This window comes from Gymnodraco acuticeps, unplaced genomic scaffold (assembly GCF_902827175.1).
Source record: "Gymnodraco acuticeps unplaced genomic scaffold, fGymAcu1.1, whole genome shotgun sequence".
NCBI classification, from domain to species: Eukaryota; Metazoa; Chordata; class Actinopteri; order Perciformes; family Bathydraconidae; genus Gymnodraco; species Gymnodraco acuticeps.
Genome location: NW_022991180.1, coordinates 4,030,533 through 4,043,938, shown reverse-complemented (window position 1 = coordinate 4,043,938; position 13,406 = coordinate 4,030,533). Strand labels below are relative to the sequence as shown.

Here is a 13,406-nt window from a genome sequence, read left to right as displayed (position 1 = left end):
AAATAATTTGTTCATTTCTTTTTTATAATATTAACATAATAAAAAGTGTTCTTATTTATAGTTAGTATTCATATTTAAATGATAACCTTTTTTACAGTACTCCTTTTTTATCATTTCCGTTTCCATTATTTGTATTGTGTTTTTTAGACCACAACAAAAGTGTACAGACATTTATTTTTTAAATGTGGCACTTGTTATGCAGGGGCACACTTCTGGCAAATCTCCCATGAAAACATAAAATAACATGTCGTCCTTCCGCTTCCACTTTACCTCCTCTAACAGGAAACATACACACTGCTCCCGGGGGAATCAGCTTTCATACAAAGTCAGTCGACCATTTTCATCCTCATGAGCTGCTTCTCCTTCTCCTGGCAACCCTATCACCGGTCCCCATGGTTACTCGTCACGTGACTAGCAACATAAACAATTATCAAGGGAGCTAACATTACGGTAGGAAGTATAGCCCAACCATTTTACTAACAGCATGTATTACTTATTGCAAGCCTAGCGTTTGGATGTGAGAACGATGGGTCGTTGTTGGCTGGACTTCCCGGGAGTTTCTGAGAGTGGAGCATTATTTATGTCGCGGGAGAGGGAGAAATACGTCTACATTTGAGATATGGAGAGTAGTCCCGGTGCGGTGAGCTGAAAAATGGGAGCAAGCGCTTCTGTGTCACTCTGTGTAAGTTTAGCAACACTAGCTGCTGTCTTATAACATGGCTCCGTGTTTTCCAGTTGATTTTCCAATTGATTACACCTTGTGTAGGGCATTTGTACTTGTTAATATAAGTATTAAAAACAGACTACCTTCTTAGCAGTTTCATTTTCATGAAATACCACACAGAAAGACAGCTGTTGTTGTGAAATGTATCTAATGGATGTAACTTTATTCAGTGGTGTTTACTTTAGTAATTAGTAAGTGCTGCACTTGGGCTACATTTTGAGAAACTTGTACTTTTCTTGAGTGTTTCAATGTTTTGCTACTTTGTACCCTTCTACAATTCAGAGGTAAATCGTGTACTTTTACTCCACTACATTTAGTAAGTCCCTTTAGTTACTTTGCAGATTTTATTAATGTGAAATATAAACCACACTAAATGTAGATTTAGTTACACCTGGATTTAATGCACTAACTATCTTACAGTCTACAAAGTGATTAAAACTAGCCAGCTTTGATAAACAAATGAATGCATCAATCATTATAATCAAAACATATAATATATATTGTTCTGAAATAGGACATTTTGCATTCTTTGTACTTTTACTAGAGTAACATTTTGATTGCAGGACTTTTGTAACATAGTATTTCTTCACTCTGATACTTCTACTTAGTACAAGATCTAATATTTAAATGTTTGGACTTGACGATTTCAATATCAAGAATAAAGATATCAAGATGTCGATATCAATAAATATGCCATTGTGTCTTCACTGAGTGTATTATTGTATTGATAATCAGCAAGCGTTTTCACATTTATGACATTGGTCAAGTAATAGAAGTGGACACTTTGTTCCACTGTTCCCCAGCTAATTTAACCTCTTAATATGACATGTTAAAGCAGACCAAAATGCTTCTGTATTTCTTGAAATGATCCACTATATCTTATAGCCTATTGAAGTTGTACTCCTTAAAACCTACACAATCAAATCTACAGGCAAGACCGTTTTCATGACTTTAGACAGTCATATCAACACAGCAGCTGAATGCATAAAACCATTCAACCTGCTTTTGAAAAATGCCTCTGTCTTTGTTATTTTGCAACTTGAGATGCATAGCCCACTATATCTTACTTACAATAAGGACCCTGGGAACATATGAATGACCCCATTCAAATGTAAGTCACGCTGGAGATGAAAAACTCACTACTTTTCTAACACCTCTGTCTATTCAGTAATGTTTCTGTTTATGAATCAGCTGTTGCATGTATGTCCTCTTTCCATGCAGAGCGACCCGTCCTCAGTGAGCATCCTGAGGCCCAGTGCTAAGGTCAGCCCGGAGCCCCCTGCCCTCACCCTGGTCTCAAAGCCTGAACTGTCCGCAAGGTGTGTGTTTGCCGTTGCCTTAGAAACACTGCGAGAGGACGGGCAGATGGTCGATGGAATACCTGTTGTCCTAAGAGACATGGTGGAGTTCCTGGATAAGAATGGTAATTGAGGCTCATTGTTGCATGAGTCCTATGCTATTCTTAAAGTCCCTTTTTAGCACATCCCTTCCCCCTTCATATCCTTCATCATTATCTTGGTCTCTCAAGGAAAACAATACTCAAACATCACCTGTGTGTGTACTTGATTTTGACCTCAGGACTGCACCACAGAGGGCTGTTCCGCCTGTGTGGGTCTGCTGTGCGGACCAGGCAGCTGAGGCAGCGCTCAGACTGTGGGGAGAGGGTGGACATGGAGCATGAGGGAGACGTCCCCACCGTGGCGTCGCTCCTCAAACTCTTCCTCAGGGAGCTGCCAATCGCCATAGTTCCTGAACCCCAGCGCAAACAGCTGGTTCTGAGCCTCAAAGGTATTTATTTGATTTGATTTAGGAAAGGTCAAAAAGGCACAGCCTTAAACAATGGACTTCTCTAGTACTTAAGATAAAAAAAAAAAGAGAAGTTATAAAAACCAAGTCAACATACATTTAAATGATTAAACAAAATATAAATGACAGCAGCAAACACACAAAATGAGCAGAATAAAGTGAACCAATCAGTAACATAATGGCTATACAAACAGTTTATCTCCTGGTTTGAAGATAGTCTAAACTCTGATGATTGTGTCTTGAAGCATTAGATTAAAAGTCAAATATTTAAAGCCAGAATGAGAACTTGTAGGATGGTTGTTGTTCTTAATCCAATGTTTGGCAGACTCTGTATTTCTTGGAAGGTTTTCATGTTTCCAACACTTCATCTTCAAAACAAATCCTTGCAAAGAAGTAGAAGTGTAAACAGCAGAGTTAAGAGGTCTAAATCGTCTGGTAAATTCTTCAGTAGAAATTCATATCTGGACCAGAAGTGCTAGTATGTATGTCCGGTATGTTAATATACCAACTTTCTGAGTCTGGTTATAAACTGTATATCCATACATGCGGAATTCAGTTTAATTAATGTTGTGATGTGTTTGTCTATTTTTAAGGATATGCAAATGAGGCAGAGATGAACCGGTCTCTGAGAGAAAACATTTGCCACCTGCCTGATGACAACCTCACTATTTTGTTTTACCTCATCCACTTCCTGTCCAGAGTGGCCGCTCACAGAGAATATAATCACATGCCTGTGGAAAATCTGGCAACAATCTTCGGGCCTTGCATATTTCAGTAAGTTGTTGTTACGGCCACATTTTAAGACCTGAACTTGGACACAATGTCCTTCTAATCAAATCAGTACGCTGTGTGTTTACTCTGACATTAAGCTTAAAACCGTTTTTTAGACTTTTCAAAATATTGCTTTTCCCACAGTTTTGAAGAAAGATACAGCTGGATTTCTCTAAAAGTGTAATCAAGAACAATGTAAAGGTCAGCAAATGAGAGTGCAGATGTTTCCTGCACAATCAATGGTTATGGTTTGTCATAGTCAAATACAGATGTAGAGAAAAAACCCACTTTGTTAGTTTCTCATGAAATCAAACAAACCCAGTTCTGGTCCCATTTACCAGCTTCAGTTGGTCTTTTTTTCTGCACCACTAAGTTTGGGTGGATTCACGTTTGTCCCTAAAGGAAATGGGTGTGGATGCAGTTGATGGCACACAAAAATCCGACTGATTATAAAAGATGTCATCAGGATTTTATCTCCAGCTTCTCCCCCTCCTGTTTACAGAACATAGCCATCATTGTAAACAACCACAACCTCTAGGGAGACACACTCGACAAATAGATTTGTATGGTTGGAAAGGAGTCAAAGGACATATCCTACGTCATCAACACCCATTCAACTGCCCCCATCCCTTGATCTCCCAGTCTATCTATGTCTGCTTGGTTCCAGAAGTGAACAGCATGTCAGTGGAATGTGGTGTTAGTCACACCATACAAGTCTGCTTTTGAAGGGAAAATGTCATGTGATTATGATTATAGCTAAGGGGAAGAAAGAGTTGGCATTAGATGCTTGGAAAAAGTTAGGGGTGGGTCTAGCAGCAGAGAGTTGGAGACTGTCCTTTGCATTTCTTTCTGGATTTACATTCACATCTCACATAGAAAGAGAATAATAGTGTAATGGTTTAGTAAACATTGGGGTAATAATGACGGATACATGCTGCAAAATAATGTAAACACCACTTTAACGTAACCCACTTATTTTTCTGTTGCTTTTTCCAAGATTGAAATGATATTGCCATCAAACCCACATAAATGACTTGGTGTGACAGACAGTGTAGCACATGTTCGTGCCATGCAGCATATGTGACAGCTTATTTGGCCCCCACCCGATAACTCATGCATGTTTGTCAACCAAGACTCCCAACAGCTTGTTCCTCGTTATGTAATCCATGTGGAACACTTCTCCTGTCATCCCCGTGACTCGTCTGCCATGTAAACACACATCTATTAATACTCACATGTTTCACATGCTCTTCCCTGGATGTATGCTCTGTTAACCTTTACCTAACATGCAAACATTATAAACATCCTTAATATAAAGTGGATGATGTCAACAAAAGCATGTTTATCTAAATAAATAGCTGCTTCCAGGTAAACATGTGGAGACTATTTAAGGTGGCGCTTATCTCTGTATTGTAAATATAATGACCAGAAGCTGCACATATCTCTGAAATTTGAAAGTTGTCATCGTCACAGTGAAATTACACAATCGTGTACAGCGTGACTTTTTTATTTTGGTTAGTGGGTGATCGGTGATGGACTTTCCCGAGTGTAAGACTTTGATTTACCTCATACTGTCTGAGCAGTTTATCTCAGTTCACTGCTGCCTCCTTCCACTAGGTGGACCCATTTCCATGATCTTTGTTGCACTACACAGTACTGTACTGTATGTGTGACATTATATTTGTATTTGTATGCAGTGTTCCTGCGGGACCCAGGATGCTGGACGATCAGAATGTGTGTAATGCCCTGTTGCACCATCTCCTGAGGCACCACCAGGATCTATTTCCAATCCCAGCCGAGGACACAGTGGCCTCCTCCATGTCCTCCTCCTCCTCCCCCCCTCCTCCTACCCTATCTGCCCTTTCACACTTTGAGGTGAACCATGTTTTTTTTTTTATATCCTTCATCAAAAATGGTTTCTCACTGATCAATTGTTGTCATCTGTCTTGTTACACTTTGTGATTTTAATGCAAAAATAATCAACAAGCCCACAGCCTTTATCAACAACATAACTATCTCATCTGTGCACAGTCTATGACATTTATAAAGGTCTTAAAATGGTTGTTTTGCCTGTGGTAACTAAGATTATTCATAGATATATTTTCATATAAGGTTGCAGGCTTTCGGAGATAACACAGTGGGCTTGTAAAAATGATAATAATAGCACATGGGAGTTTTATAGGGTGTTTATCAGAGTTTGAAAGCGAGAGTGAATAAGTGAGTTTTGAGAGATTTGTTGGTGGTTTAGCCCTTTTTAATGTAATCTGCACCATCAGACCTGCAGCAAACTTACTGCTGAACATGATAGCCATGAAGCTGAACCGCTCATTTTATTCCAGGTCATGCTCAATGATTTATTACCCTACTAGGTGTTTGATACAGCAGGTAAGTACTGCCAAACTATGGTGTAAATATCAGTCATTTCATACTCTTTATAAATAATGATTGGCCTTAGTCCAGTATAACCATGAACACTGTATTACATTGCAGTCCCTGACCTTGAGGTTTTGTTGCCTCTGTAGAGATGTGAGTATTAACCCTTTTTATCCTTGGTAGCTCCAATCCAGCAGCTGTCACTCAGAGCAGAGCAGTGTGCAGAGGCCGGAGGGAGAGACCGCTTCACTGTCAGCGAGCAGTGGTGTTAACCAAACAATACAGAGGCGTTTCCAACTCAACAGGTACCATCAGTGACTTTGTAACTGCATAGATATACAGATATGAATTACTAATGTTCATGCAACTGAGCCTTAGCCACAGTTAATGTATCAATGAACATTCATTTGGTGTGAATACAAACAATCCTCTCCCTTCAGATATATTCTACTGCGAGAATAAGTAGGAGTTTTTCCCCTGTAGCATTTCACTCCAGCATCGTTTAGCCAGTTGTCAGGTTGATGGTTCTATCACTGAGACTAAACATCACTCACAGTGAATTAGGGCCAACTTCTGGAGGTTTCTTTCACTCATGGAAGTCAAAAAAGATGTCCAACTGTGTCACAAACCCTCGGCAGAAACACATCCAGTATCTGTAGTCAACAGAAACAAGTGCAGTTGCCTGTAAAGCTGCCTTTCATTCTAATGACTAATGTAAAATCACATTGTTTTTAATTGAAGATGGGTGGAAGAATTGCTTCCCCAGCTAATCTACATACTATAGCTGACATCTGCTTGTGGGGAACGTTTCCAACTCATAATGAACTCGGAGGCCACGGTGCTATTTTTAAATCCTGAAGGGTTGCCACAAGGTTGTAGACATCAGATGTCATTAATATATTTTCTTTTTTCGTCCACCCGTAGACAGCATGTGACATGGCCTTGCACTTGCTGATTAATTGTGTGGCTGTCTACCATGTATGGGTACAGTTGTGTGTCTGGTGTCTTAGACCCCGGCCACACGAGGACGAAAACGGCTAAACGCATAGGATTAACGCAAACGCAATCGCAAACAAGCTTCCGTCCACACGCAATAGTTATCCGGATAGTGTCTGTCCACACGAGACCGCTCCGTTTAGCTCCAACCGCTGGAGAAGCTGCAGTACATATGCAGGAGCCTGTACGTGGCGCTGTAACTTCTTCCACAAAAGCAGCGAAGAAGCATGGTTGTCATGGTTGCCCTTCTGTTTATTCTCCGCGGTGGGGGCCGAGGGAACCGGGCAGAGTTTTTCGCCAGTCAACGTGTATTAAAGTTTAAATCTTCCGACAAAATTATAAAAGTGCCGGTCAAAGGTCTTCTTTGTTATTTATTGAGCTTTAAAACAAATGAATAATGACTCTATATAATATAATAATAAAAATACACGGAGCCTCTCTTTTTCCACCCTCTCTTTGGACAGCGCCAGTGTCTGTTTCATGTAGCAGCTGATCCAGTAATGAGTGACCCGGCCGACAGTAAAAATAAACATATTTATAACTAGTTTAGGTAGTTTGATAGGTGTCTCCGTCCTGTCAGATTAGACTTCACTCGCGTTTATGTCCATATCGAGAGAAAGATAAATAATCTGAATTCAGTGTGCAGTTTACTTTGACGCGGGGGTGAGCAGCAGAGGTGGGGAGAGGCGGGGCTATTGCGCAATCATTATCAGGAAATGATCGCTGAAGCTGCAGTACATATCCACAAAAGCAGCGAGTAAGATCCCCTCCGGATGTGTAAGTCTGCTGTAGATGTTGCACAAAGAACTGTAGCATGGTCAGTAGCGTCCGGAGCACGATAGTAACTCTGCGATCCGCCATTGTTGTTGTTGGTGGCGAAACACATCAGCAATGGCGCGGGGTACGCGGAGGTGAGCAGCAGAGGTGGGGAGAGGCGGGGCTATTGCGCAATCATTATCAGAAAATGATCGTATGGCGCACACACGGAGCTGTTTGACCCCCCAGAGCGTTGCGTATGCCGTTCTATCCACCTTGGGACCCGTTATCGTTTCCTCAGTCGTTTAGTGCCGTATGCGGTCGTCCTCGTGTGGCCGAATGGTCTATATGACACTAAACAGTAACGCAACGGGCGTTTTTGTCCTCGTGTGGCCGGGGCATTAATGTGTTGATGGGAATTCTGCCTGAAGCTAATGGAGATAAAGACGCTTCACCTCATGCTCTGTGGTATTGGTTACATTTGTTATGAAACAGATCTGCCATCGGTGGAATTCAGGTAATTAAGACAGTAAGTGAAAACAAACAAGCATGAGGAATTGCTAATAATATCCTTGTGAACTACCGGCAACATTTGATATGAGGGTTTACGAAGATATGGCACATCACGGCAGCCAGATTTAAGACTGATCAGGCTGTATTTTTAAAATACTCACACGTCTCAGTTTAAAGAGCACAGGTTCAACAGGTTGCATAACGTGTGTGTGTGTGTGTGTGTGTGTGTGTGTGTGTGTGTGTGTGTGTGTGTGTGTGTGTGTGTGTGTGTGTGTGTGTGTGTGTGTGTGTGTGTGTGTGTGTGTGTGTGTGTGTGTGTGTGTGTGTGTGTGTGTGTGTGTGTGTGTGTGTGTGTGTGTGTGTGTGTGTGTGTGTGTGTGGTGTGTGTGTGTGTGTGTGTGTGTGTGTGTGTGTGTGTGTGTGTGTGTGTGTGTGTGTGTGTGTGTGTGTGTGTGTGTGTGTGTGTGTGTGTGTGTGTGTGTGTGTGTGTGTGTGTGTGTGTGTGTGTGTGTGTGTGTGTGTGTGTGTGTGTGTGTACACTAGGGTTATTGGCCATCCAGGTTTTGCATAACAGAAAAAAGACGGACACTTCCATTTCTTTCCACAGCTCACGTTGATGCACTCCAGCTGCCCGCCTGCCAAATGGCTGTTTTTTCTCTCTGTTTTAAAATCAGTCAAGCTGCAAGGAAAGGTTCTGCCATGCCTGCTCTCATCGCTTCTAAGTGTTTTGTTTTTTTAACACTCACAGAGCTAACACATATCAATCATTTTTCATTTAACAGCTTCCCACTCTCATCTGTTAGCAGGCAGAAGATGCTGCCTCCTCCCAACTGTCTATCTTTCTAGATAATAGAGAATATATTGTCTGAAATCTAAGGCACGCAACTTTGTCACTTTCACAGTCAGAGCAAGATTAAATAACTATAAAACGTTGGATGATTGGATTATTAAATGATAATGATTAATGGTTAATAATGATTAAATTCAAGACCAGCAGCGAAAGACAGAGGTAGCCATATTCCTCATGGTTCCTTTGTTAACAATGTTAGCCTTTGACTACATTTGGCATTAACAGATACAAATTGGCCCTTTTTTGGTATTTGCTTCTGCACATGTCGGATTGGGTTTTGTCACTGGGATGTTGGTCTTTCCCCGAAAGTCTAGACCTCTATGCTGACGTCTGGCACTAACGTCTCACAGGCCAATATTGATTCGAGTCTAATTATACCTACAGGGGGTTTGATTTCAAAACAGGTATCTGTTTTCTGTGTCTTACCAGTCACACAAGATCTAGTTCTGAGAAAAAGGTCAGAGGGTTTTTAGTAAGCTACTTTTCATCAATAGTAATATACAGCAAATGTCAAGACATATGTTAAATAATGGGGTCTGTTGGTTAATACACATGAGTAATTATTGCTTTTTTAAACCAGTGTTGACATCAGGAGATAATGCTAATATCAGTCAGCATTTATACTGATGTGTTTGAGTGTGACATTAGGGCTATTCAATTAGTTTGGAATGGGGGCCGGTTGATGAAAATTATCCAATGCAAGGGGCCGGGAAAAAGATGGCTTGAAATATGAGCAATCATATTAAGAGCTTCAGATTCAGTAAATACTACAACAGCATAGTGGAGTGCATATATTGTGTTTAATTAAATCAAAGGCCTTTATATATCTAAATGGCAAGTTCATAACTCAGTAGGCCTACATGTGAAGCTAATTTAACCATCAACATCATTTCATTTGATTTAATTTAGGTGAAATGATCTAATCATTCACGCAGAGATGCAATAAATGACAGGAGTTGTCACTACAGTAGGTAGTTTTCAGGCAATGTATTCCCCTCTATCTCTCAATGTAACACCCTCTCTGGAATAAAGGCACTCTGGCCCAAAAAAAAAAAAAATCTAAAATAAAAAAAAACATTATTATTTTTTTTTTCAACATTATACTCAAAGGGCCAGTAAATATCAGCTCTGCTGTATTGTAGTGATTTGTATATATTTAAGTGCTGTTTTATCCGAGTACATACAGTATGTGTATGTTAGCATTTGAGTTGGAACTATGTGTAATGGTGTATGTGTGTGAAGTTGTGACATATGAGTGAGTGTGTGCACCGGTAATTGAACACTTGTGTGTTGTTGACCATCAATAAGTCATCCTCTTTTCTTTCTTTTCTTTTTACCTTTGGAATGATCTGTCCTCTGAAGGCAGCAAGCTGTCCACTGTCGTGTGTAAATCTGTATGCTACACCGCTGTGAGTTTAGATGTTTTGGCGAAGGATGTTTTCTTGTTGCCTCAGTGATAACAACCAAAGGGCTGCAACCCTCCACAAGTGAGTGAGATAAAGCACGTCTAAGACTCAATGTAGCTGCTTAATGTCAAGAATGCATATAACTATTCCTAGCAGGAATACACACAAATACACATAAATAAATCTGCGGTTTGAGAAGCAGAGGCTAAAGTGTACATCTAGCATATCAACAGTGTTAACATTAGATTGCAGTTGTTTTGAAACCTTTATTTTTATTTAAGCTTTTTTAGGATGGAGCTTGTTTGAGGAAGTTGGCCTTGCAGCAGAAAAGCAAGTTATGTTCATAATGCATTCAGCTGTTTGCCCTAAAGGCAGCATTGGGCTGCTAACCCGTGTGCTGCAGGTTGCAGATCTGGAGTCATACAGCGCTTTGAGCAGGAACGTGACCGGGTTGTTTTTGGTTCACGTCGCAGCAAATCGCTCGTGCTTGTTATTGCTTGGAGCATCTCATCCGAACTTCATGTGTCATAGTGTAGCTTCAGATTAAACGCTGCTGATTCGTGACCTGCTGGATGTTACCTGGCGCGGAGGCCAGCAGTTTATTCTAGGTTTCATTTGTTGGACATCTACTCCTGTTAGTCCTGAGATATGCAGACTCACTGATACACAACACATTTCCAATTTGCCTTGAAGTCAATTGATAAAGTTGTGTCAATTATTCGGAGGCCCCTATAACGGGTTGTACCAACATTTTATTCATATCATTTTTCTTGACACTGATCAATCCATAAAGGACCTTGTGATTTATGAACTGTTCATATGTTATGATATATATAATTTACGAAGCCTTTAAAAAAGCATGCCTCATTAGAAACTGATACTTCCTTATCTCCTCACCTCCTCCTGTTTGTGCACACCTCTCTCTATTTCTGTCTCTCCTCAGTCCTGACACACAGGCTTGTGAAACCAGCTCTGACGTCAGCGCTGACCTTCAGAAGCTGATTCCAGACCAGCAGCCTCTGGAGGAGAGCAGTGACAGAGCAGAGGCTGGCTGGATGATCTCCCCCCCCTCTGACCCCGGGCCAGAGCGACACCCTCACCAGAGCAGACCACCCAGAAGCCTCCAGAAGTGTACCACCCAACGGTAGGCTCTTTTTTGTTGCCACACACAAGTGGTCACCTTGTAATGATGTACCAAGGGAACCAAAGTGTTGCAAGTGTTTACTACATTTTAAGAAGATAAGCATTTGCCGATCTACTTCATCCTTAAACATTTTGGAACAGGAATTGTGTGACTCCTCTAGTTTATTGAGTGTTTCTTTATCAACAGGACCTCTTCACAGTACACGGTGCCACTACCGAATGAGAGCGAGGAGGATGAAGAGGTAGAGAAAGAAAGCACATTTGTTCCTCACCTTAGTTTAGCACTCACTGATTTTTTTTCTTCTCTTTACTTTCAAGTATTTCTTAATTCCTACTTTCTCCCCATTTTCCCCTCGAAAGCCAAATATAATTCAGCAATAACAGTTATCTTTCAAATGTATTATATAACCATAGACATTTGGTCCACCTTTTTTGTACAGCAAAATACATCTTATGCAGTGTTTAGCTCGATTTCACCTCATCATGAACGGTTCTTAATCATGGACTGAATTGTTTTTCAGGCTCCCACCGATGCGGTGCAGAAATCTTCTATTTCAGACCGCTGCACAGCCTCTGAATCACAGAGCATCACACCGACTCACCGCACACAGAGGTGAGAGGAACATTACTGCAGGAAGACTACACACCATGACATGTTGCGGAAGTCCTGATTTCCTCTATTGTTTTAGAGCAGCCAGCAGCCATCTTTTGCTCATTGGTCTTGGCAGATAACATCCAAGTGGAATAAGAATCCATCATTTAACCCTTTTTAAATCAGCCAGTTAAAGGTGGGGTAGGTCATTCACTTCAGAAACACTTTTTGTTATATTCCACGGAATGCACTTAACATCCCGATAGCAATGAATATCTTAAGTGCTTTGACAATAAATACATAAAATAATTTCATCTGTGGAAGCCGTGGCGCTGTAAAAAGCATGACCAATCATCTGAGCCGGCCCGGCTAAAATAACTGGATGGCCTACCTGCCTGTCAGCCTTCCATCTGTGCACAAACGTATCTCTCATTGGTCATGTGTGTGTTCGAGTGTGTTGGAGGAGGGGCTCTGTGAGGAAGTCTGAAGGAAGAGGCAGATTGTTTCCGGTTGTGTACTTTCAAATTCTAGCGCACTCGAGCTGGTTTCTCCATTCTTACCTACCCTACCTTTAAAACTTAATCTGAAAACACAATCTCAAATCAAAGAAAAGTATCTAAATAAAAGGGGCCATGATAGTATTTTGGAGCTGTTTTTAAATGTATCTAAATGAGTATTATCTGATTCCTTTGGATGCTCCGTGGTTCCTCTCAGTTCAGTTGAGAAGTATGTTGTCAGAGCCGAGTGCTGCTCACAGTCATGGTTTTGATATATTTCCAGTCCAAATAACACTGCCTTGCCACAGGGGCTCACATGGAGCAGACTAAGTAGCCGGATTAGGTCGACCCAAAACTGGCATGGTGACTTTTTGTTGTGCTGCTGCCTCCCCGTGCCACAGGGCAGGTCCTCTAAATTATGCCTCATTAGTGTCAGACATGAATAAGCCTAACCTTAATGGCTCTGCCAGATGACCGTCTGCCTCAGAGCTACACAAAGCGCTGGGCTGCCTTGGAGCACATTTCATGCAGTATTGTCTATGAATAGTAAACTAACAGAGATAATCGGCAATAAAATCACATGGGTTGTGAAACAGTGTTTATTTTCACATTCTCTTTTTAAACTAGTTATTAATACAATTACATTTTTCAATCAGTTGCTGACACTTCTTTATTTTTCAGGATGCTGTTCTGCGAAAAGCACAAAGCAGGATCCCAAACCGCTGAATCTAAGAAGGTAAACAGACTTTTTGAAACTGCCATCTCAGAGAACATTTCCACAGGCTCCCATTAAGTGAATTCATTTTTAAAATGACCCGGTCTGAGAGTGTGTAGCCTTGGGCTTGCAAGCCAGAAAGATCTAATGCACTAATATATATTTAAAAAAAAAAAAAAAGTCACTGAGAAAGAGCATTTGTCTTGTCAGTTCTCTTAAGATACTGGATAACAAATAAAGTGATATGAATGCTTAGTTAATACA

At 40.9% G+C, this 13,406-nt stretch overlaps 1 protein-coding gene across 2 annotated transcripts in view; it reads left to right on the top strand.

The window, feature by feature from the left end:
* The first annotated feature begins 27 nt into the window (after positions 1-27).
* Positions 28-13,406, top strand: part of LOC117560757 (protein FAM13A-like) — a 23,153-nt gene continuing 9,774 nt past the window's right edge. Inside the window, exons 1-10 of one of the 2 annotated variants that reach the window (XM_034237757.1) lie at positions 28-450; positions 1,946-2,147; positions 2,303-2,512; positions 3,124-3,304; positions 4,999-5,176; positions 5,858-5,979; positions 11,139-11,339; positions 11,526-11,580; positions 11,860-11,951; positions 13,109-13,163. In XM_034237757.1, the coding sequence (XP_034093648.1) occupies positions 2,090-2,147; positions 2,303-2,512; positions 3,124-3,304; positions 4,999-5,176; positions 5,858-5,979; positions 11,139-11,339; positions 11,526-11,580; positions 11,860-11,951; positions 13,109-13,163 (1,152 nt within the window). In that variant the 5' untranslated portion in view covers positions 28-450; positions 1,946-2,089. Of the gene's footprint in view, positions 683-1,945; positions 2,148-2,302; positions 2,513-3,123; positions 3,305-4,998; positions 5,177-5,857; positions 5,980-11,138; positions 11,340-11,525; positions 11,581-11,859; positions 11,952-13,108; positions 13,164-13,406 lie in introns of both variants that reach the window. The other variant, XM_034237756.1, reaches the window with a different exon arrangement.